Consider the following 21,838-nt stretch of genomic DNA (forward strand, 5'->3'; position numbering starts at 1 on the left):
AAGCCTCCTCAGCTCCCATCAGTTTAAGACCCAAAGCTTCATATTTACAACATGCCTCCCCAAACCAATGTGGAATCCAGAGCCCTACTTCCATCTTGTCTGGACTACTTCTGGTACAAACAGACACTTCTGTTCTATGAGCAGAGCTTGGTACAGTAGTTTCTGCCAGGACTAGGCCAAGCTTTGGGCAATGTACATCAGTAAAATACAAGTTAAAAACACAAGAAAACACAGATAAACATAACAACAATACAATAAAATTACCCTGATGGCATCTTGTCAATTAAGTTCTTCTTTGGGGATTTCAGAGCATATGGGGGAGAGTGAGAGGAAGCCTTCTGGAGCGAAACAGAAAAGGAAAGATGCTGGCCATCACTGTCCTCAATCAAAAGCCTGTTTTACAGAAATATTTATTCTTCCACTTTGGTGTAGTGGTGTAATGGTTAAGTGCATGGACTCTCATCTGGGAGAAGCAGGTTTGATTCCCCACTCCTCCACTTGCACCTGCTGGAATGTCCTTGGGTCAGCCATAGCTTTCACAGGAGTTGTCCTTGACAGGGTAGTTGCTGTAAGAGCTCTCTTAGCCCCACCTACCTCACAGGGTGTCTGTTACTGGGGGGCGGGGGGAGGGGAGGAGATAAAGGAGATAGTAAGCCACTCTTAGATTCAGAGTATAGGACAGGATATAAATCCAATATCCTCCTTCGTTTTCAGAAATATTGATTAGATCACTTGTTTAATTAAACAAAAAGCTACAGGACAGGCTTTAGTCTAGTAGTCAGAAGTCAAAGGAGGACACCTTGATGATGTTCCAGTTGTACATTAATATAATTGGAACACCATATGGTACAAATATCCAATTCTATAATAAAGTCCATCAAATCCTTGGCTGGCTTGCTTCCTGCTATCACAAAGCTGTGGATCTTGTTTGCATACCAGGAAACAAACTGGATAAAGTCAGTTGCGAGGTTAGTCCTTGAATCATCATTCTGTTACGCTTTGTTGTTGTTACCTAATTACTTGCCCTGAAACACTGAACCTGATAGAACTTCCCAAGGGGCAGGTCTAAACCAGAGGTGGAAATTCTCTGGCAGCAATGAACATTTCAGAATGAAGAACCCGCTGGCAGGTTGCACGGTAAGTAAATCTAAGCCACGGAGGTTTCTCCCTTTAACCTGCTTAGCATAATGGGGGACAGAGCAACAACCAAAAGGTATCTCGGGCTCTGTTTGCACAAGGGGGCTTGAGTGATGCAATTGTAGCTACTGGGGGAAACCAGAAGTCTAGGGTCAGGGAGCATAGCTGTCTGTTCCTTTGAATCTACAGCCCTTTATAAACCAGGCATGCTTAGGGGGATTCTGTGGGGTCTTTCAGGCTGAGTTTCTCTTGCTCCTGCCAGTAAAGAGAAATTCCTTCATAACTCTCTTTTGTTTGGAGCTCAGTAGGTGTTTTTTTTTAAGTACTTGTGTGCTGCATCACCGTGCTGAGTGATGGTATTTACTGGGACTCTATGGCACCGATCCTCTCAACTACTGTGCTGACACACACCCCAATGGCTTCTGTGAGACTTCTCATCCCAGCACTGTAGATGCTGCACTCAGTCCACAGCAGAACAAATCCCTCCCCCCCCCAAAAAAAAACAGAACAAGATGCAGCATAAGCCAAGAGTGATGCCCCAAAATTCTGTTAACCTGGTCAACTCCTACTGGCTACTCTAAAGAAGAACTGGAAGATGGGTGTTGGGACAGGCTTACAGCTCTATCATCAAATACGGTTGTCAAGTCCGACTCAAGAAATATCTGGGGAGTTTGGGGGTGAAGCTAGGAGCCTTTGTGGGTGGAGCCAGGAACAAGGGTGTGACAAGCACAATTGAACTCTGAAGGGAGTTCTGGCCATCACATGTTAAGGGACCGCATGCCTTTTAAATGCCTTCCCTCCATTTGGAATAATGAAGGATAGGGGGACCTCCTTTTGGGGCTCAGAGAATTGGATCCCTTGATCCAAACTTTTTTGAAACTTGGGGGATTTTTTGAGGAGTGGCACCAGATGCTATGCTGAAAATTTGGTGCCTTTACCTAAAAGCAACAGCCTCCCTAAAGCCCCAGGTACCCATGAATCAATTCTCCATTATACCCTATGGGAATCGATCTTCATAGGGAATAATGGAGTGCCCAGCAGACATTTCCCTCCCTCCACCCCGCTTTCTGATGATCCTGAAGCGGGGGTGGGGGGGAAGGTCTCCAAACCCGAGGATCCTTTGCCCCCACCTGGGGATTGGCAGCCCTATCAAAGCAGTTTCCCAGCAAGACTGATTGCCCTAACCATGCTTTTTCCAGTTCTTACTCTTGTACTTGAAGGTCAAACTACACATCTGACAGTCATGTGACCATTTCCCTATAAACTTTTGAATATATATATATAACTTTTGAATATATATATAACTTTAGCCTCCTTCAAGCTAAAACACATTAGATGCCTGTATCTTTTCTTCCACTAGACTAAAAAAAAAAAAGGAAAAAAGGAAAAAGCAGCTTGAAAGGGACAATTTTGATGATAAAAACAACATGGAGGGGAAAGACGGGTGTACAGACACACAAATACTTTCCCTTCGGATTATAGATTCCTGCAATCATGTTGGGTAAACAGCAATAGCTGGTGCAAGTGTAAACAGCATGAACGGACTCAGAAGGGTGTAACTCTCTGTTTAGAATTGCCCCGAACAAAATTTCATGCAAGATGTTCATGTGACCATTATATCCTCAGAGGTCAATGAAGATTGGAGAAAGCTTGTTGCAGCTCTGTTATTTTGGGGCACAGCAACTTCACTTGAAATCCCCCCAAACACACACACCGCTGTTCAGGAATCTGTTGCAAATGTGGGCACAAACCGCTTTCATGCTATTGTGTGTTGCCTTATACACACACACATGACTAATTAACATCACTTCTAAAATATTAATAGAGCTGTTGATTTTCCAGCAAGTTGCATCCCATCCCACTACAATGCAGCGTGAGAACGGAGTTTGAGTAACAAAGTTTGTATCATTGCCATTTTTAAGCATCTGAAAAAGGGTAATTTTTAAAAAGTGTTGCTTCATTCTGTGATGGCAGTTGCTATGGATTTGTTTAGAAAACAAAACCCAACGACTGGGTGGCTGTGCCAAATTTTCTTTGGGTTTGGTTTTCAGAGTTTGGAAGCACAACTCTCTCCTCCAAAGAAATCAGGTTGGACAACTTTTTCACTCAGTCTCACAAAACATCCCCTCCCTGTGCATTTTATCCATGCAGATCCCACAATCCCCCGCATAGGTTTTTTTGCGGGGGAGGGTCCAAAGCAGACTCTCCTCCCTTTTTAATCAACAGGAAAGCTGGTTGGATTTAACCAGGGCTTAAAAAAAAAAAGCAGGAACATAGTTTTGGCAGACTTGGCATCAGGGGTGTGGCCTAATATGCAAATTAGTTCCCGCTGGGCTTTTTTCCTACAAAAACCCCTGTGTGAAACAATGGTGCTGACAGGAGGTGTGGCCTAATATGCAAATTGCTGAGCTTTTTCTGCAAAAAAAAGGAGGCCATGGATTTAACGGATAGCATTCCCCTGGTCTTGGGAGTGGACTTGCCAGAGCAAGAGAAGGACCGTTATAGTTATCACTGAAAGATGTCTCCCTTCAGGTAGATGCTCTATCCACTTCTAAAGAGGCAACCTATAGCAAGATGCAGAGCCAGATCCTCCAGATCCTCTGGAAAAGCAGATCAAGCCATGTGTCCTCTTCTTTATAGTAGCAATTTAGTGACCATTAATGAATATTTTCACCCATTCCTGACCTCCCTGAAAGATCACTAAAACAGGGCGTACTCATAGAATCATAGAGTTGGAAGGGGCCATAGAGCCATAGAGAGCCAGTATGGTGTAGTGGTTAAGTGTGTGGACTCTCATCTGGGAGAACCAGGTTTGATTCACCACTCCTCCACTTGCACCTGACGGAAAAGCCTTGGGTTAGCTATAGCTCTCGTAGGAGTTGAAAGAGCAGCTTCTGAGAGAGCTCTCTCAGGCCCACCCACCGCAAAGGCAATGTTCCCTCTAAGCTGCAGAGTCTTGTGAGCAAAAATTGTACTTTGTTAGCTACTGGCATTAAAGTTGTGAGCTCCTGCATAAATTTGTGTGCTCTGGAGTCATCCTTCCTGAGCTAAGACAAAAACATGTGAGCTGGAGGCTAAAAATCTGTGAACTAGCTCACGCTAACTCAATTTAGAGGGAACACTGCTCACAGGGTATCTGTTATGGGGGAAGGAGATAAAGGAGATTGTAAGCTGCTCTGAGACTCTGATTCGGAGAGAAGAGCGGGGTATAAATCTGCAGTCTTCTTCTTTTTCATACAGGCTCAATGCAGGATCAGCCTACAGCATTTCTGACAAGTGTTTGTCCAGCCACTGTTTAAAGACTGCCAGTGAGGGGGCTCACCACCTCCCTTAGGGTTGCCATCCTCCAGGTAGGGCCTGAAGAGCTCCTGCTTTTACTACTGATCTCTAGCTGGCAGAGATCAGCTCCCCTGGAGAAAATGGCTGCTTTGAAGGGTGGACTCTGTGGCATTATACCATGCTGAGGCTCTTCCCCTCCTTCTCCTGGATCCACTCCTAAAGCTTCCAGGTATTTTCCAACACAGACCTGGCAATCCTACCTCCCTAGATAGCTGGTTCCACTCCTTTGGATTGGGTCCAACATCCATTGCATTTTAGAGGCCCTTTGGGTTTTAACACTAGTAATTAATCAGAATGCCCTGACCCGGATGGGCCAGGCTAGCCTGTTCTCATCAGATCTCAGAAGCTAAGCGGGTTCAAACCTGGTTACATATGAACATATGAAGCTGCCTTATACTGAATCAGACCTTTGGTCCATCAAAGTCAGTATCGGCTTCTCAGACTGGCAGCGGCTCTCCAGGGTCTCAAGCTGAGGTTTTTCACACGTGCCTAGACCCTTTTTAGTTAGAGATGCTGCGGTTTCAACCTGGGACCTTATGCTTCCCAAGCAGATGCTCTACCACTGAGCCACCGTCCCTGCCATTTTAACATATGAACATATGAAGCTGCCTCATACTGAATCAGACCCTGGGTCCATCAAAGTCAGTATTGTCTTCTCAGACTGGCAGCGGCTCTCCAGGGTCTCAAGCAGAGGTTTTTCACACGTGCCTAGACCCTTTGTAGTTAGAGATGCTGCAGTTTCAACCTGGGACCTTATGCTTACCAAGCAGATGCTCTACCACTGAGCCACCGTCCCTCCCAGACATATGAGGCTACCTTCTACTGAATCAGACCCTCGGTCCATCAAAGTCAGTATTGTCTTCTCAGACTGGCAGTGGCTCTCCAGGGTCTCAAGCTGAAGTTTTTCACACCTATTTGCCTGGACCCTTTTTTGGAGATGCCAGGGATTGAACCTGGGACCTTCTGCTTCCCAAGCAGATGCTCTACCACTGAGCCACCGTCCCTCCCTAATTTGGTCTTCCTTGGTCTCCCATCCCTATTTGGATGGGAGACCAAGGAAGTCAATAGTCAGAGAGAGAGAGAATGGCAAACCACCTCTGTTAACCTCTTGCTTTGAAAATCCCACAGGGAGGGACGGTGGCTCAGTGGTAGAGCATCTGCTTGGGAAGCAGAAGGTCCCAGGTTCAATCCCTGGCATCTCCAAAAAAGGGTCCAGGCAAATAGGTGTGAAAAACCTCAGCTTGAGACCCTGGAGAGGCGCTGCCAGTCTAAGACGATACTGACTTTGATGGACCGAGGGTCTGATTCAGTATAAGGCAGCTTCATATGTTCCTATATGTTGTCATGGGTCAGCTGCAATTTTATGGCACTTTCCTCCACTGCCAATGCACAAGAATGATTCTGAAAACCATTTCCACCTAATGAAAACAATCAGGCAAAAAGGACAATATAGCCAAGACTTCTCAGAAGTGAAGCCCTAGTATTCTGAGAAGCCTAGATTCAAGTACCTGGGATGATTATCTTTAGCAGGAACTCATTTGCATATTAGGCCACATCCCCTGAAACCAAGCCCGCCAGAACTGCATTCCTGTGTTTTCCTGTTCAAAAAAAGCCCTGCAAGGGACTTTCGCAGGCTTAGATCCAGCAGAGCACAAGCAGAATGGAAAATACACTTAGTGACTGTCCACTTGCACAAGAAATTGCACAAGCTGCAGCAGCACGCAGCATTTTAATACAATTTTTAAATAAAACAACAAATTTCCTGTGGAACAATGGAATGTATGATTTTCTCCAATTTGTTTGTTGAAGATTGCATCAGAAGAAAAACCTGGTGTGATGCCTTGTACCTGTGGAAAGGACAGTAGAGTTAAACCAGGCCTTGAATTCAACAGGAGCTCACAGGAGCACAGCTCCTGAACCTCTCGGACAGCCCCCCTTCCTCCTTCCCACCTACCTTGTCCATTGAGTAATGGGTGCAACTGCATAACAATCCCTGGATTAGAAGAGCGAGCAGCCAGCCAGCCACCAGGAGCTTTGCCACACCCCCAGCAGCCCTCATTAACCCCTGGAGAAGCCCATGCCACCCTTTCTCCACTTCTTATGCGATTTTGGGTGGCGGGTGGCTTGCTGGCCTTTTGACTGTGGGAGGAGGGTGGCCAAGGAGAGCCCCAGGTGAGCAAGGCCTGCTTGGGCTGGCTGGATCTCTAGCCTACCCAAGCAGGCCTTGCTCACCTGGGACTCTTCTTTCTTGCGTCAGGTTGCTTTTGGTTTTTTTTTTGGGGGGGGGTGGCATATGCTAATGAGTTATGCTAATGAGCTCCACCACCTATTTTTCTACAAAATGACCCCTGGTTACAACTCCTTTCAGTTAGTGCGAGTAGACTACAAGGAATAATTCCAGCCAGGGCTTTTTTTGAGCAGGAATGCATAGGAATGCGGTTCCGTCTGGCTTGGCATCGGGGTGTGTGGCCTAATATGCAAATATGAATATTTTCAATATGCATAATATACAAATGAATTCCTGATGGGCCTTTTCTGTTTTTTTTTTTTTTTTTAAAGCCCTGAATCTTGCGTTTCCACTTGGGGGAGGACATTTGTGCATGCAGAAATCTTGCATGAAACCCAGCCCAATTTTTCCATTGTAAGAGATACTTGTTCAGTTATTCGTACACCATTTTGCTGTGCGATGGGGCCCCAACGCAGCTTCCAACATCATCCATCTTATCCTCACAACAACCACCTTCTGAGGCAGCTTAGGCTGAGAGCGAGTGTCCAGCCCAAAATCACCCAGTGAACTTCCAGGGCAGAGTGAGAATTCCAACCTGGATCTCCTAGAACCTACCTGACACTCTAACCAGTACTCCATGGCAGCTTGCATGGGCGCTACCACTGCCGCTGCTCACCATTAGAGGGGAGAGAGAATGAGCGCTGCTTCTTGCGAGAAAGTGAGCAATTGGGATGCGCCCGCCTGCTGGCTGCCCAACATGAGGCGAAGAGCGAGTGAGCAATCAAGCCAAACGGTGGGAAGTGCCTTAAATCGCTTGGGAATTTTGCCACAAACGAGCCCCAACTTGGGCAGGAGAAGTTGGGGGTGGTAAGTGGTGGGGCCAGGAGCCTGGCCTAGGTGGTGGGGTCGGGACCCTGAGGGCCCCACCATAGCTACAGGCCTGGCGCTACTTGTGTGAAATCTCTGTTGGCATATTATGCTTCACATAAGGTTTTTTTATCCAGTATTTTCTTTATTCCCTTCTTGCAAGCAAACCTTCTGCGCCAATTGGGCAGGGGAGAACCTTCACCTCTGCAAGGAAAGGGCCAGATAGTAGCTCCAGCGTTCCCATGTGAGCCTTTCCTGTATGTGTAGGAGAGCCAGTTTGGTGTAGTGGTAAAGTGTGCGGACTCTTATCTGGGAGAACCGGGTTTGATTCCCCACTCCTCCACTTGCATCTGCTGGCATGGCCTTGGGTCAGCCATAGCTCTGGCAGAGGCTGTCCTTGAAAGGGCAGCTGCTGTGAGAGCCCTCTCCAGCCCCACCCACCTCACAGGGTGTCTGTTGTGGGGGAGGAAGGGAAAGGAGATTGTGAGCCGCTCTGAGACTCTTCGGAGTGGAGGGCAGGATATAAATCCAATATCTTCATCTTCTTCAATGTTTATGGAAATCTTTTGAGATGATCTTGTGTAACAGTTTCGCAAATTGATGGCACCTGGAGTGGGGGTGCGGTGCGGGGGGGGGGGAGGAACTAAGAGCCATACTCTGTGAGATCTCCTAATCCAGATAGGGTGTGTATGTGTTTGTGTGGACGCTAGAGGAGGTGTACTCGTTTTATAAATGTCTCATCCCTGTGAGCAAATACTATTTTGGCTGGGTGGATGCAGTGGCCAGGTTTCAGAGAACAGTTGCAATCCACCCACCTGAAACGAAATGGTAGGTATCTGCTAGGTATCTTGCACATTTCCTTACCTTGACAAGTTGACCTGCTAAAAGATGCACCGCTGGTTTGCATGCCCCAGTTACTAATAGGAGCCCTCCAGACCAACATTGGAAATGATCTCTGCTGTGCGGAATTGTTTCTCTCACAGATTGCCGTTCCAGGTGTTTTTCCTGAAACTGTATCCCAGGTGGAAGCTGACAGGTTGATCTATTGCCAGGCCTTAGACCTGCAAACATGTCTCAATCCGTTTGTTGTGTTTCAGTATGACAGAGCGTACCAAGATCTGAAAGGGTTTTCCAAAAATGGAGATAACTTCTGCAAGCAACTCTTGTCCGTTCTTCAGCAGAGGTACGTGAGCCTCCCTGATGCTTGAATGCTAAATTGTTTTCTCAGAATGAGGAGGGGGAGCTTCCGTCCTTTGGAACAAACTTTAAATTGGTTTACAATTTACCCCCTGAGTAGCTGGTTAATGGTTTGGACGCCTGCTGTTTGGAAGGTAATTTGCTCACCTGGTAATTACTAGGGAGGCTTCCGAAACAAAGATAATAGGTGAATGGGTAAAAGGCCTTATTCAGGGGCCAGTTTCAATATGATGTTATCCACATGGATTTATTTACTTTCGCCTCCTAATTCATGTGACTGAATGCATGAGCACAGTATTGTAAAGGTCACATCAACTTGGATCGTATACTTATTTTCTGCTCACAGAAGAGGGAGAAGGTGATTTTTGCCAACTCCTTGCTCCTATTTTGACCCTGAGGGATACAATGTGGGGGGGGGGGGAGGGCAGTGGGAGAAGGGAGGGGAAAAACCTCTCTCCATGTAGTGCTAGTGCTGACAGGATCCCAACAACAGACGTGTTTTTCTTTTAACTGAGAGGGGATGTCTTTGACTTAGCATTCAACACTCACAAGAAGGTAAAGGTGGTCCCCTCTGCAAGCACCCAGTCCTTACCAATCCATGAGGTGACTTCACAGCATGACGTTTTCTTGGCAGACATTTTATGGGGTGGTTTGCCATTGCCTTCCCCAGTCACCTACAATTTATCCCCAGCAAGCTGGGTACTCATTTTACTGGCCTCGGAAGGATGGAAGGCTGAGTCAACCTGGAGTCAGCTATCTGAACCCAGCTTCCACTGGGATCAAACTCAAGTCGTGAGCACAGCTTGGACCGCAGTACTGAAATTTACCACTCTGCCCCACGGGGCTCTTTCTCAGAGCTCACAGATGGACCTTTTAATGTCCCCATATGCTCTTTCACATAATTATTTCATAGCTTCACCTATGGGTGTTGGCTTTGATATATAAAGCAGGGATGCTGAACTTTGCAGGATACCATTTTCGACAATGGCAATAATGTAAGCCTCAGATCTCCTGCTTTCTCTGCTGTTCCACTTCAACAGCATGCCAAACAGCTTTGCGGCTGCACAGTTGCTGTGGTTGCAGACTCTGTTTCTTTATTCATTGTGGTCTTTTTTGGTACCTGTGCATTAGGGGACATCTCTCTCCCCACCCTTCACCCTCGAAGTCACTATTGGGTCCTATTGTTGAAGATCACAGATCGCTCAGTTTGCCCCTCCTTGTGCTTGTGTGACCTACTGCCAATCCAAATAGATTAGCAGTTTATTCATGTTGATAACAAGGATTTAGATGAACATCAAAAGGCAAGATTTTTTTTAGTGTTCGTTTATAAATCACTGACTGATTGGCTCTATCTGGTTTGTTCCATCTTTCAACAGCTTTGCACAATAACAACAGGTCTGGGTGGGAGATGATGACTCTTCTTCGATTATGCAATAATGTGCATTTGTGAAATGGTGCTGATTGTATTGCACTGTTTGGATATAGGGTACAGGCTAGAGACGATCGCAAACTGCTGAGTTGCCCAGCAAAAGATCTGTTCCCTGCTTGCAACAAGCAAACAAAACATGAGCAGAACTGGTGGGGGTGCCCAATGATCTCAACTACAAAGGCCTAAATCAGGGGTGTTGAACTCATTTGTTATGAGGGCCAGATCTGACATAAATGAGACCTTGTTGGGCCAGGCCATGTGTGCTCCTATTTTAGATTAGGTAGCGGAGAAGCAGCCCCGTCCTGCAGTCCAAGCTCTCTGCTCACGAACTGAATTCGATCCCGGTGGAAGATGGGTTCAGGTAGCCAGCTCAAGGTTGACTCAACCTTCCATCCTAACGAGGTCGGTAAAATGAGTACCCAGCTTGCTGGGGGGGAAAGTGTTGATGACTGGGGAAGGCAATAGCAAACCACCCCATAAAAAGTCTGCTGTGAAAAGTCCTGATACGATGTCACCCCGGAGTCAGAAACAACTGGTGCTTCCACAGGGGACTACCTTTATCTTTATTTTTTTTAAAGCAGAAATATAAACACTATTAAAGATTTTTAAAAACCCTTAAAACATGTTCAAAACATTAGCACTCGTTGGTCTTAAAGGTGCTTTCTTTGTATCTCTCCCATGGGATCCAGGGAACTGGGCAAAGGAAGCTCTGGCTCTTTCCTTCCTTCCCCAGGGGACCAGGAGGGGGAGGATCCTTAGCCAATACAAGGAAGAGAGGCTTGACTCAGTAGCTTTACTGTGTGACTAAGAGAGCCTGGCAAAGCAAGCTCTGCCTTTCCCCCTTCCTCCCCCAGGGAGGAGGCTCAGCCAATGGAGAAAATAGAGGCTTTGCTCTACAGCTCCTGTGTGATTGAGCAAACTTGGCAAAACAAGCTATTATGCTGAAAGAAGCAAGAGAGAGGGAGAAGGAAGCAGATGACAGCCAGTTGCTCGGGGGCCTGATAGGAGCCCTCCAGCAGCCTGATTTGTCCCCTGGGCCTCACGTTTGACACCCCTGGCCTAAGTGTTTTGGGATGAGGGCGTCTGAAGGATTGTCTGGCCTCTATACCAGTCTGCCTACATTTCAAAATTATTGACCTATGTCACTTTTTGAATAAAAGCCAATAGCTAGTGGGCAGGCCTGTAGCTATGGAGGGACCCGGGGGGGGGCAGACCCCTCCAATCAAACTCCTGGGTAAACATTAATGCCCCACAAATCAGTCCCCCGCTGCTCCCAAACAGCATCCACCGCTGTGGGCTGTGCATCCTCCACTGCCGGCCAGGAAGCCCTGCTGGAGCTCTTGCAGCATATCCCTCACCTGGCCCAGCCCACTGAGCAATCTGCAGACAGCACCACTCACCGCCTGCTCGGCCAAGCCGCTTGTTCACTCACTGGCTTGTGCACCAGACATGCGCCGACCAGCCCCCTGTGGCTGCTGTGGTTGCTGCAGAGGCTGGCCCTCCTCAGCGCTCATGACCCAGGGATGGGACTCACTCAAGAGCAAGTTTGGTGTAGTGGTTAAGTGTGCGGACTCTTATCTGGGAGAACGGGGTTTGATTCCCCACTCCTCCACTTGCAGCTGCTAGAATGGCCTTGGGTCAGCCATAGCTCTGGCAGAGGATGTCCTTGAAAGGGCAGCTGCTGTGAGAGCCCTCTCCAGCCCCACCCACCTCACAGGGTGCCTGTTGTGGGGGAGGAAGGTAAAGGAGATTGTGAGCCGCTCTGAGACTCTTCGGAGTGGAGGGTGGGATATAAATCCAATATCTTCTTCTTCATCTTCTTCTTGAGATCACCTCACCACACTGGCACAGAAGATCATTGGCAAACAGAGAGACCCTCCAAGCCCTGGGGTGCTGCGGGAGGAAGCCTTCCTTGGAACAGAAACAAGCCTCTGCTAGCAGGATCCTTGGTGGCCAGAGGCAGTGGGGGTTTTGGAATCCAAGTGTCACGTTCTCAGGATGCAGGCAGACAGGAGTCCAAAGCCAGTCTAAGGTCAAAGTCCAGGGAATCAAGCAGGGGCCAAGTTACCAAAGCAAAATCGCAAACCGTTATCAGAAGTCAGTGTCCAAAAGCCAAAGGATCAGGGTGCTAAGGGATTCAAGCATGTCAGGATCTGGAATCAGAAAGAAGCGTGGATGCAAGCCAGAGAATCAACATGTTGCTTCCACAAGGTTACCAGATCCTGGGTGGGAGTTATATGGGAGTCTCAATCAGCCTGCTGCCTGGGTGGCAGCGACTCTGCTAGGGCTGAGAGATCTGAAGCATCAGCATGCCTCATGTCTTCGCTTTACTTGAGACGCAGAGAAAGTGTTTAGAGCCAAACTGAGTGGCCCCCTCCAAACAAAAAATGCTGCTGTGGGTTCTACCAAACATGAAATCCTGGCTACAGCCCTGGGCAGGGCCTTTTCTGTGATGGTGCCCTGGTTTGGAATGTCTTCCCCAGAGACATAAACATGAGATTTTGTCTTCTTTTACACAGCAGGTTAAGATTTTTTTGTTCTGCTCTGTATTTTGATGACTAATTGTTCCATGGTCCTTGTTTAGTTCCCCCCCCAAAAAAAAAATATTTGATTTTTTTTTTTGTAAGCCCACCTTGAAGACTTTTAAAATTGAAAAACAGAATATAAATTGCTTAAATGAAGCTATATATAAACAGGGCCAGAAACAAACCTCAGATATTGCTCATGGATATGTTGCTTTATACAGGTGATGTTTCCATGCAGATTTCACATGCTCATTTTCAAATGTCTATCTGAGCCCCATGGTGCAGAGTGGCAAGCTGCAGTACTGCAGTCCAAACTCTGCTCACAATCTGAGTTTGATCCCAGCGGAAGCTGGGTTCAGGTAGCCGGCTCAGGGTTGACAACCTTCCATCCTTCCAAGGTCAGTAAAATGAGTACCCAGCTTGCTGGGCGGGGGGGGGAGTGTAAATGACCAGGGAAAGCAATGGCAAACCACCCCATAAAAAGTCTGCCAAGAAAATGTCATGATGTGATGTCACCCCATGGGTTGGTAACGACTTGGTGCTTACACAGGGGACTACCTTTACCTTTATCCAAATATTTCAAATATGTAGAAACAGCCCCAACTTTTCACAGTCTCAATTCAGCACTAAGACTAGGCAGAGCAATTATCTGTGGCTGCAGGAAAAATATAGGGAGAGCAAAATAACACCCTTTAATGTATGAAGTCACTTCCAAGCTGGAAGTTCCAGCTGTGTAACTGGAAGTGATGTCAGTGTGTTGTGGGATGCTCTAGGATTCTCGCAAGACTGTGCTTTTTACCATAGAGTTTCCAGTGAACCCTGGAGTGTCCAGTGATGTATGGATGTCACTTCCAGTTATGCATCCTGAATTGATGTTGCAGCATCAATGAATGCCATTTGTGTCAGTTCCAACATTCAGGTAATCCCCGCCCTCCCCAATCTGTCCTTGACTGGCAAACCTGAGACATTTACATTGAAGCTGATGGGTTCAAAATGGTGTGTCTCTGCTTAGGCTTAGTCAGAGACAAATAGTTTGCATAATAGCTTTGATGTAATGATGCGGGAGAGACTGATGCAATGGCTTGGTTAGAACTTCTCACAAGGCCTATTGAAGTACTTGCAGACACAAGCAGAGAGTAGGCATAAGACATTCTCTTGATGCTGCAACAAGTGGCTTTAAGTAGCCTCAGATTTCAAGTACAGTCTTCTTGATCGAGCTTTTCGAAACATTAAAAGCTCTTCATGCTTCTGAGCCGACAGTCATCCCTTTGTTTTCACCACAAGTAGACACACTATATGAATTGATAACACATAATTGCATCTAAGATGCAACTTTCACATCTGTGAAAAAGTAATGTGCAATCCAGGCCTACCTTTGTGAAGTGGCTTTCAAAGAAATGTTTCCAGCTCACTCCGTTCGTGAGATGCACAACACTTTTGTTGTAGAGACACAACAGGAGCAGAGTGCTTGCCATAGTACTTTTAAGAAGGGCCAACCATTGCATAACCTTTTCATATATTTTAAATTATGTGTATTGATCTTATCATCTGTATAATAATCTATAATATCACCCCAGAGTATGGAGCAAATGATCTGCACAATGGGGCCATGTACAGATGAGAGGGAGATTCCCCCCCCCCTACAAAACTGGAAGTTACAGAAACATTCTGAAAAGTGAAAAAAAATCAGGTCTTTAAAAAAACACACCCAAATATGATGACTGCACTTGCACAGACGTCACAAATTAAAAAGAGAAAAAAAGAGATCTTGAAGAAGAAGAAGAATTGCAGATTTATATCCCATCCTTCTCTCTGAATCAGAGACTCAGAGCGGCTTACAATCTCCCATGTCTTCTCCCTCCCACAACAGACACCCTGTGAGGTGGGTGGGGCTGAGAGGGCTCTCACAGCAGCTGCTCTTTCAAAAACATCTGGAGAGCTACCATTGGCCATCCCTGCGTGCTGTCTTGGAACATAGCACTATGGGATTTTGTCTGCCATTTTGGTGTTGCCTGGAAACCACAATAAACATTGCTGGGGTAGAGGAGAAGAAGGTGGCTGGTGTTGGATGAGCAGGGAGGAGTCAGTAACAGTGTCACGGTGGGAAAGAAAGGTGGCAAAGGAGCTGGGGAGGACAGGACTGCACTTCTCCTGTGAGTTCCTCACTGATCCCTGTTTGTGTGCCTACATGTAAGTATGCAAGATAGATATAGTTTAAAACAAACCAAATAAGAGCTGCAACTTGATTTTCCATGTATATCTGCCTAACCCACACCTCTATAGGTAAAGGTGCAAGCACTGAGCCATTACTGGCCCACGGGACCGCACACATTTTAAATGCCTTCCCTTCATTGGAAATAATGGATAGGGGCACCTTCTTTTCGGCTCACAGAATTGGACCCCCTGGTCCAATATTTTTAAAACTTGGAGGGTGTTTTGAGGAGAGGCACTGGATGCTATGCTGCAAATTTAGTGCCTCTATCTCAAAAAACAGCCCTGCCAGAGGCCCAGATTCCCGTATAATGGATCAATTTTCCATTATACCCTATGGGAATTGGTCTCCATAGGGAATAATAGAGTGCCCAACAGACATTCCCCCCTCCGCTTTCTGATGACCCTGAAGTGGGGGGAAGGCCTCCAAACTGGGGGATCCCCTGCCCCCACCTGGGGATTAGCAACCCTACATGGCAGACTTTTTACAGGGTGGTTTGCCATTTCCTTCCCCAGTTATCTACACTTTACCCCCAGCGAGCTGGGTACTCCTTTTACTGACCTCGGAAGGATGGAAGGCTGAGTCAACCTTGAGTCGGCTAACTGAACCCAGCTTCTGAAGGGATTGAACTCAGGTCGTGAGCAGAGCTTGGACTGCAGTACTACAGCTTAGCATTCTTTGCCATGGGGCTCCAGCTCACCTTTATAGACACATTAATTGCTTCTAGAATTTAATCTGTTATGCTCAAATAAGCAAATATCAGCTTCGTTTTCTAAATGTTGTTTGGTTTAAGTATCACCAAAAATACCTATGCCCCATACAGATCTGTAATTATGGCCTATTTCATTAGGGTGAAGAGGGAGTTCTTACCTGTCTTTGTCTTTTAAAAAATTCCTCATTGTGGGCACAGTTGACAGTCACTCTAAAAGTTCTTCGTGAATAAACAATTTTATTAGTAACATATGGTAGTAGAACTATAACTACAACTTATAAAAAGCTTAATATATATTAAGAAAAAGACCATCATTCTACCCCACATCTTACTTTCTCCCACCCCTCCCCCAATTACTTGACCCCCGCCAGTGTTATTTTCTTTAAAAAAACAGATATTAAAGGTACCCTTAACTATCAAGAAAAAAAACGAAACAAAAAAGAAACATAGGGAAGAAGAACCCCCTTCAAGAGTTATATTGTTATCTTAAAAATCTTAATCCTCAAAAATTGTCCAATGTCCTTTTATTTTCCACTCTTTCTCTACATATCTTCTGAATTTCTTCCACTCTTGGTTAAAAAGTTCTAAATCACAGTCTCTTAATTTTCTTGTTAATTTGTCCATTTCACTCCATGACATAACTTTCATAATCCAGTCCCATTTTTCTGGTATTTTTTCTTGCTTCCACAACTGCGCATACAATGTCCTAGCAGCTGAGAGCAAGTACCATATTAATGTTCTATCTTCTTTTGGAAATTTTTCCATTTGTAATCCCAGCAGAAAAGTCTCTGCCTCTTTATTGAATTCATATCCCAGGATCTTAGATATCTCTTGTTGAATCATTTGCCAAAACATTTTAGCTCTTTCACAAGTCCACCACATATGGTAGAAAGAACCTTCATGCTTTTTACATTTCCAGCACCTATCTGGCATCTTATTGTTCATCTTTGCTAATTTTTTTGGAGTCATATACCATCTATACATCATCTTAAAACAGTTCTCTTTAATACTATGACATGTTGCGAGTTTCATGGAATTTTTCCACAGATATTCCCAAGATTCCATCTTTATTTCTTTATTTACATTAATTGCCCATTTTATCATTTGAGATTTCACTACTTCATCTTCTGTAGCCCATTGTAAAAGTAATTTGTACACTTTTGAAATTAATTTCTCATTATCTCCAAGCAGAACTCTTTCCATTTCTGTTTGTTCTTTCCTTATTCCTTCAGCTTTGATATCATTCTCCATCAAACTTTTTATTTGTTGCATTTGAAACCAATCATATTTATAGTTTAGTTCTTCTGCAGTTTTCAATTCTATTTTCCCGCTTTGTATTTTTAGTAACTGGTTGTATGATAGTTGTTTTTCCTTGACTGTTTTGGCCGTTAACTTTATCACTTCAGCCGGCACTATCTATATTTTGGTTCCTTATAACAAGATATTTTGAAACTAAACTTATTAGAAGGTATTTTTGACTCACTCTGTAGGCATTCTGTGTTTGAAAGAAAGTTTGGCGCGGTCAAACCGACTCGCTTTACCACCTCCCAGTGAGGTCTACACATGGCAGCTTTCTGCGTGCCTCTATGAGATTTAACATAAAACGAGGACTGATTCCCCACTAACCTTGTTCTGGTCTCATTGCTCCTTTTTCTGCAGTGCTTCTGCTGGATTTTGCATTAAGCTGCTGCAGGGCAGTGAGGTGCCCTGCCTCTTTTCAAGTTCCCTCGGCAGCAGGCAGGATCCTCTGAAAACCGGTTTGTGTCTGCAGTGGAGGGAGCTTGAAGAGGCAGGGCAACTCATTGTCCCAGGGCAGCTTGTGCAAAATTCAGCAGAAGCACCATGGGAAAAGGAGCAACGAGACTGGAACAAGGCTAGTGAGGAATCAGTCTAGCATTGGGACTGGCTTTAATCATGTGAATGAACATTTGCCAACAGAGGGAGGTGGAGTTGTCCCTAGACAGGCCTACTCTGGATAAGCTGACTCTTCCATTGGATCATCCCAGTTTGGCAGATACATTTTGCTGAAATGCCTGTTGATTCTGTTAAGTTTTAAAAAAAAACCTGGTAAATTTACTGAGACACGTTTCGGAAGAAAAAAACGCTTTTAGTATTGACTTGTTATTTCATCCTGAAAAACTAATTCATTATACTGTCAGCAGCTTTTAGTCAACAGCAAGTATTTTATTAGCTGTGTGCTTTGCAAAGAGAAATTGGCTTTCCAGAGAAGATCATCGGAGTTGCATCCTAAATCATAGGACTAACTTCGTATGAAAGGTCTTTTTAAAACTAGTGCTTTTAGAAACGTGATGAAATGTCTCATCACGTTTCCAGTGAAACAAAGATAACACAGCTACACAAACTGTCCATTGTCTTTATTTTATTTAGACTGCGAGGTCTTTTATGATGACTTTACAATCAAACATGGCATTTTTCATGAGATGGACTACATCAAGTCAGAGCAGCAAGCAGTTATGCTCAACTTATCTGAAAACATTTTTCTGGGCCTTTTCTATATATGTCTGTAAATGTGAATAGGCCATCTCAAATGGGATGCTACAGAACAGGGATGGCCAAACTGTAGCTCGGGACCCACCTGTGGCTCTTTCACATCTATTGTGTGGCTCTCAAAGCCCCCACCACCATGTCAGCTGGCTTGGAGAAGGCATTTGTCTCTTTAAATCACTTCTCCAAGCCAAGCCAATCAGCAGCTTGAAAAATGCATGTAAAGTTGAAGTTGCTTTCTTTTCACCTCTCCTTCCTTCCTTCCTTCCTTCCTTCCTTCCTTCCTTCCTTCCTTCCTTCCTTCCTTCCTTCCTTCCTTCCTTCCTTCCTTCCTTCCTTCCTTCCTTCCTTCCTACCTACCTACCTACCTACATCTCACATTCATGTCTTGTGGCTCTCATACTTCTGACGTTTATTCTATGTGTCGCTTATGTTAAGCAAGTTTGGCCACCCCTACTACAGAACATGGATGAAGTTCCTGTCACCTCAAGGACAGAATTTTTCGACCGAGTCAGTTCCCACGATCAGCTCCCAACCATCAGGAGATGAGCTATCAAAGGATGGAACTTGTGTACACGCATGTGTGAACCAGCTTTATATGAGCTAATATTATTCATGTGTTGGATCTCAGCTCCTGCAAACCAAGGGGTTTCATGGAAGCAGAACTTTCTTGTCTTCCCCTTCTCCCAGCGGCTTCCTGCTACACTCTGTAAAGGTCCCACTGGAGATCTTTGTTACTCACCTCCAATTTCAATTAATTCATGAAGAAAATGAATAAAATTGGTCCCAGTTCCAATCCTGGTAGAACACCATTGCTTGCTTCATTTGCAGGAATTGTCTTTTTTAGTCCTGCAATCTGCTTTCTGGCATTTAACCAATTTTTTTAAATCCACATGAAGAACAGTCCTCTTATCTCATCAGTGCTACATTTACTCAGAAGCATTTGGTTTAGAACCTTTAAGTTAAAGTCTACAAGATTACCATGGTTCTTGTGCCAGTTTTTCTAAGAACACCAAAAGGTTCATGAGGCAAGACTTTCCTTTAAAGAAGCCACATCAATACAACCTCAGTATGTAGCAAGAAAATGGAATCTGTACAAATCCCTCTGGACACACAAATTCACACGCTTGCACATGGCGAGCAAAAGCTTTCACAGAAATGGCTGACATTCAATTTCCTCTTCTCGATGTGGCTTCCTATGATGCATGGCATATTGATGAGAGCCAGAGTGATGTGGTAGTTCAAATCCCCACAATATTTCTACCTCTTGAGCACATCTTTGCTCCTGGGAGGACGAGAAAAACAAAAATGTACTCAAGAGGTAGAAATATTGTTCCCAAGAATCTCCAGATCCAACAGTGGCTTTATGGGATTTGCAAAGAATTGCTGGAAAAGGGAAAGGTGAGATAGATCCACATCTGTCAACTCCATTTATTTTTTAAAGTATTTGTGTGGGGGTGGATGGGTGTGTGTGGATGTGCTTCTGAGCCTGGAAGCCATGGTGACCTCTGGCGACCCCTACTGGGGCCTGGATGTTTTTCAGAGCCTGCTCTTTCCTGCTTCTGTGTCCTGGCCTTGGCATTCCATTGGGAGGTCTCCCAAGTACTTGCCAGGGGTGTTCCTGCTTAGCTTCTGAGATCTCCAAAAGAGAAGTGGGGGGGGGGGGGGGGAGGCATGATGAAAAGTACACATCAATCAGAAAAAAAGTACAACCACCTAGGGTTGCCAATCCCCAGGTGGGGGCAGGGGATCCCCCGGTTTGGAGGCCCTCCCCCTGCTTCAGGGTCATCAGAAAGTGGGGGGAGGGGAGGGAAATGTCTGCTGGGAACTCTGTTATTCCCTATGGAGACTTATTCCCATAGAAAATAATAGAGAATTGATCCACGAGTATCTGGGGCTCTGTGGGGGGGGCTGTTTTTTGAGGTAGAGGCACCAAATTTTCAGCATAGCATGTGGTGCCTCTCCCCAAAATACCCATTAAGTTTCAAAAGGATTGGACCAGGGGGTCCAATTCTATGAGCCCCAAAAGAAGGTGCCCTTATCCTTGATTATTTCTTATGGAAGGAAGGCATTGAAAAGGTGTACCTTCCCTTTAAATGTGATGGCCAGAACGCCCTTTGGAGTTCGATTATGCTTGTCACACCCTTGCTCCTGGCTCCACCGCCAATGTCTCCTGGCTCCACCCCCAAAGTCCCCAGATATTTCTTGAATTGGATTTGGCAACCCTACAACCACCGTACAAACCCAGTGCAAGTGTGGACTATGGTTTGATTGAAGAAGAAGAAGAAGAAGAAGATACTGGATTTATATCCCGCCCTCCACTCCGAAGAGTCTCAGAGCAGCTCACAATCTCCTTTACCTTCCTCCCCCCACAACAGACACCCTGTGAGGTGGGTGGGGCTGGAGAGGGCTCTCCCAGCAGCTGCCCTTTCAAGGACAACCTCTGCCAGAGCTATGGCTGACCCAAGGCCATGCTAGCAGGTGCAAGTGGAGGATTGGGGAATCAAACCCGGTTCTCCCAGATAAGAGTCCGCACACTTAACCACTACACCAAACCGGCTAATTGAAGACATTATCGCCCTAGAAATTTAATATTTGCTGCTATCATAGGCATAGGCGGAAGTTCCAAAAGTTGCGAAAGGACAACTGTAGCAAACCATAGATTTGCTATCAGTGCAAGTGGCATCACATTTCAATTGGATTTGATGACTCTGTTGAATTATAACCTGTTGCGCGATTTGTAATGAAGAGTGCTGGAAACAGCTGGCGAACATGCCCACCATATATTGTATGAAAAACTGGACCTGTTAAGTTTGAAAAGAAGAGTCAACACGATATGATGTTCTGCTTTATGGACTATTTATTGCATTATGAATTACGATGATAATTTGTGCACGGTTTGCACGGCGGTTGTAGTTTTTTTTCTGACTGACTAGCTTCTGAGATCTAACAAGAAGGGGTTTGCCTGGGCTACTCAGGTCAGGGCTTCCTCCCGTTTACTTGTGAGACCATGGATTCAACCCCATGCAGGCAAGAGAGCCATTTCTACACTTAATTGCTGTGTAGAAGACCTGCAGTAGAAGATTTAGATTCAGGTGTAGCTCCTTAGAGTCCAATAGCACCTTAGAGACCAACACTTACATTGTTTAAATTAGTGTACCTTAATGGGAGACAATGTGTACAATCAGGGCCTTTTTTTGGTAGAAAAAGCCCTGCAGGAACTCATTTGCATATTAGGCCACACCCCTGGTGCCAAGCCAGCCAGAACTGTGTTCCTGTGTGTTCCTGCTTAAAACTCTATGCACAATTGTTTAAAATGTGTGCTAATTTTTAATATTGTGGCAGGTCTTTTTGCCCATGTTTTTGTATCCATAGCCTGCCTCACTCTTCTTTCAAAATGCATCCTTTTCTGCTCCAGGGATTGGGGAATCACATTCCAGTAAAAAGCCAGTGGGAACGGCTGAGATAGACAAACCAATTTTCTCATGTAAATTACACGAGCACCAAGGACAAATAGGGCAGAACTGATTCATGGTGGTGCGTTAGCTTAGGAGAGGCGATGTCTGTTTCAGTCTTGCACTGCTGAGTGACATGAATTATGGACCACCAGGTTGGGGGGAGGGTGATGACAAATAATTGCTGTCAAGGTGTGGGTTGCTGCTTGCAGACATGGGCATCAGAAGAAGTT

At 45.4% G+C, this 21,838-nt stretch overlaps 1 protein-coding gene across 1 annotated transcript in view; it reads left to right on the forward strand.

Annotated features, from left to right (window-relative positions):
* Nucleotides 1-981: 981 nt before the first annotated feature.
* The window catches only part of NOSTRIN (nitric oxide synthase trafficking), a 51,631-nt gene continuing 30,774 nt past the window's right edge, over nucleotides 982-21,838 (forward strand). The window contains exons 1-2 of the mRNA XM_060257277.1: nucleotides 982-1,137; nucleotides 8,668-8,753. Coding sequence (XP_060113260.1) covers nucleotides 1,111-1,137; nucleotides 8,668-8,753 — 113 coding nt within the window. The 5' untranslated portion in view covers nucleotides 982-1,110. The remainder of the gene's footprint in view (nucleotides 1,138-8,667; nucleotides 8,754-21,838) is intronic.

The sequence above is a fragment of the Heteronotia binoei genome, chromosome 16, assembly GCF_032191835.1.
Source record: "Heteronotia binoei isolate CCM8104 ecotype False Entrance Well chromosome 16, APGP_CSIRO_Hbin_v1, whole genome shotgun sequence".
In the NCBI taxonomy this organism is placed as follows: Eukaryota; Metazoa; Chordata; class Lepidosauria; order Squamata; family Gekkonidae; genus Heteronotia; species Heteronotia binoei.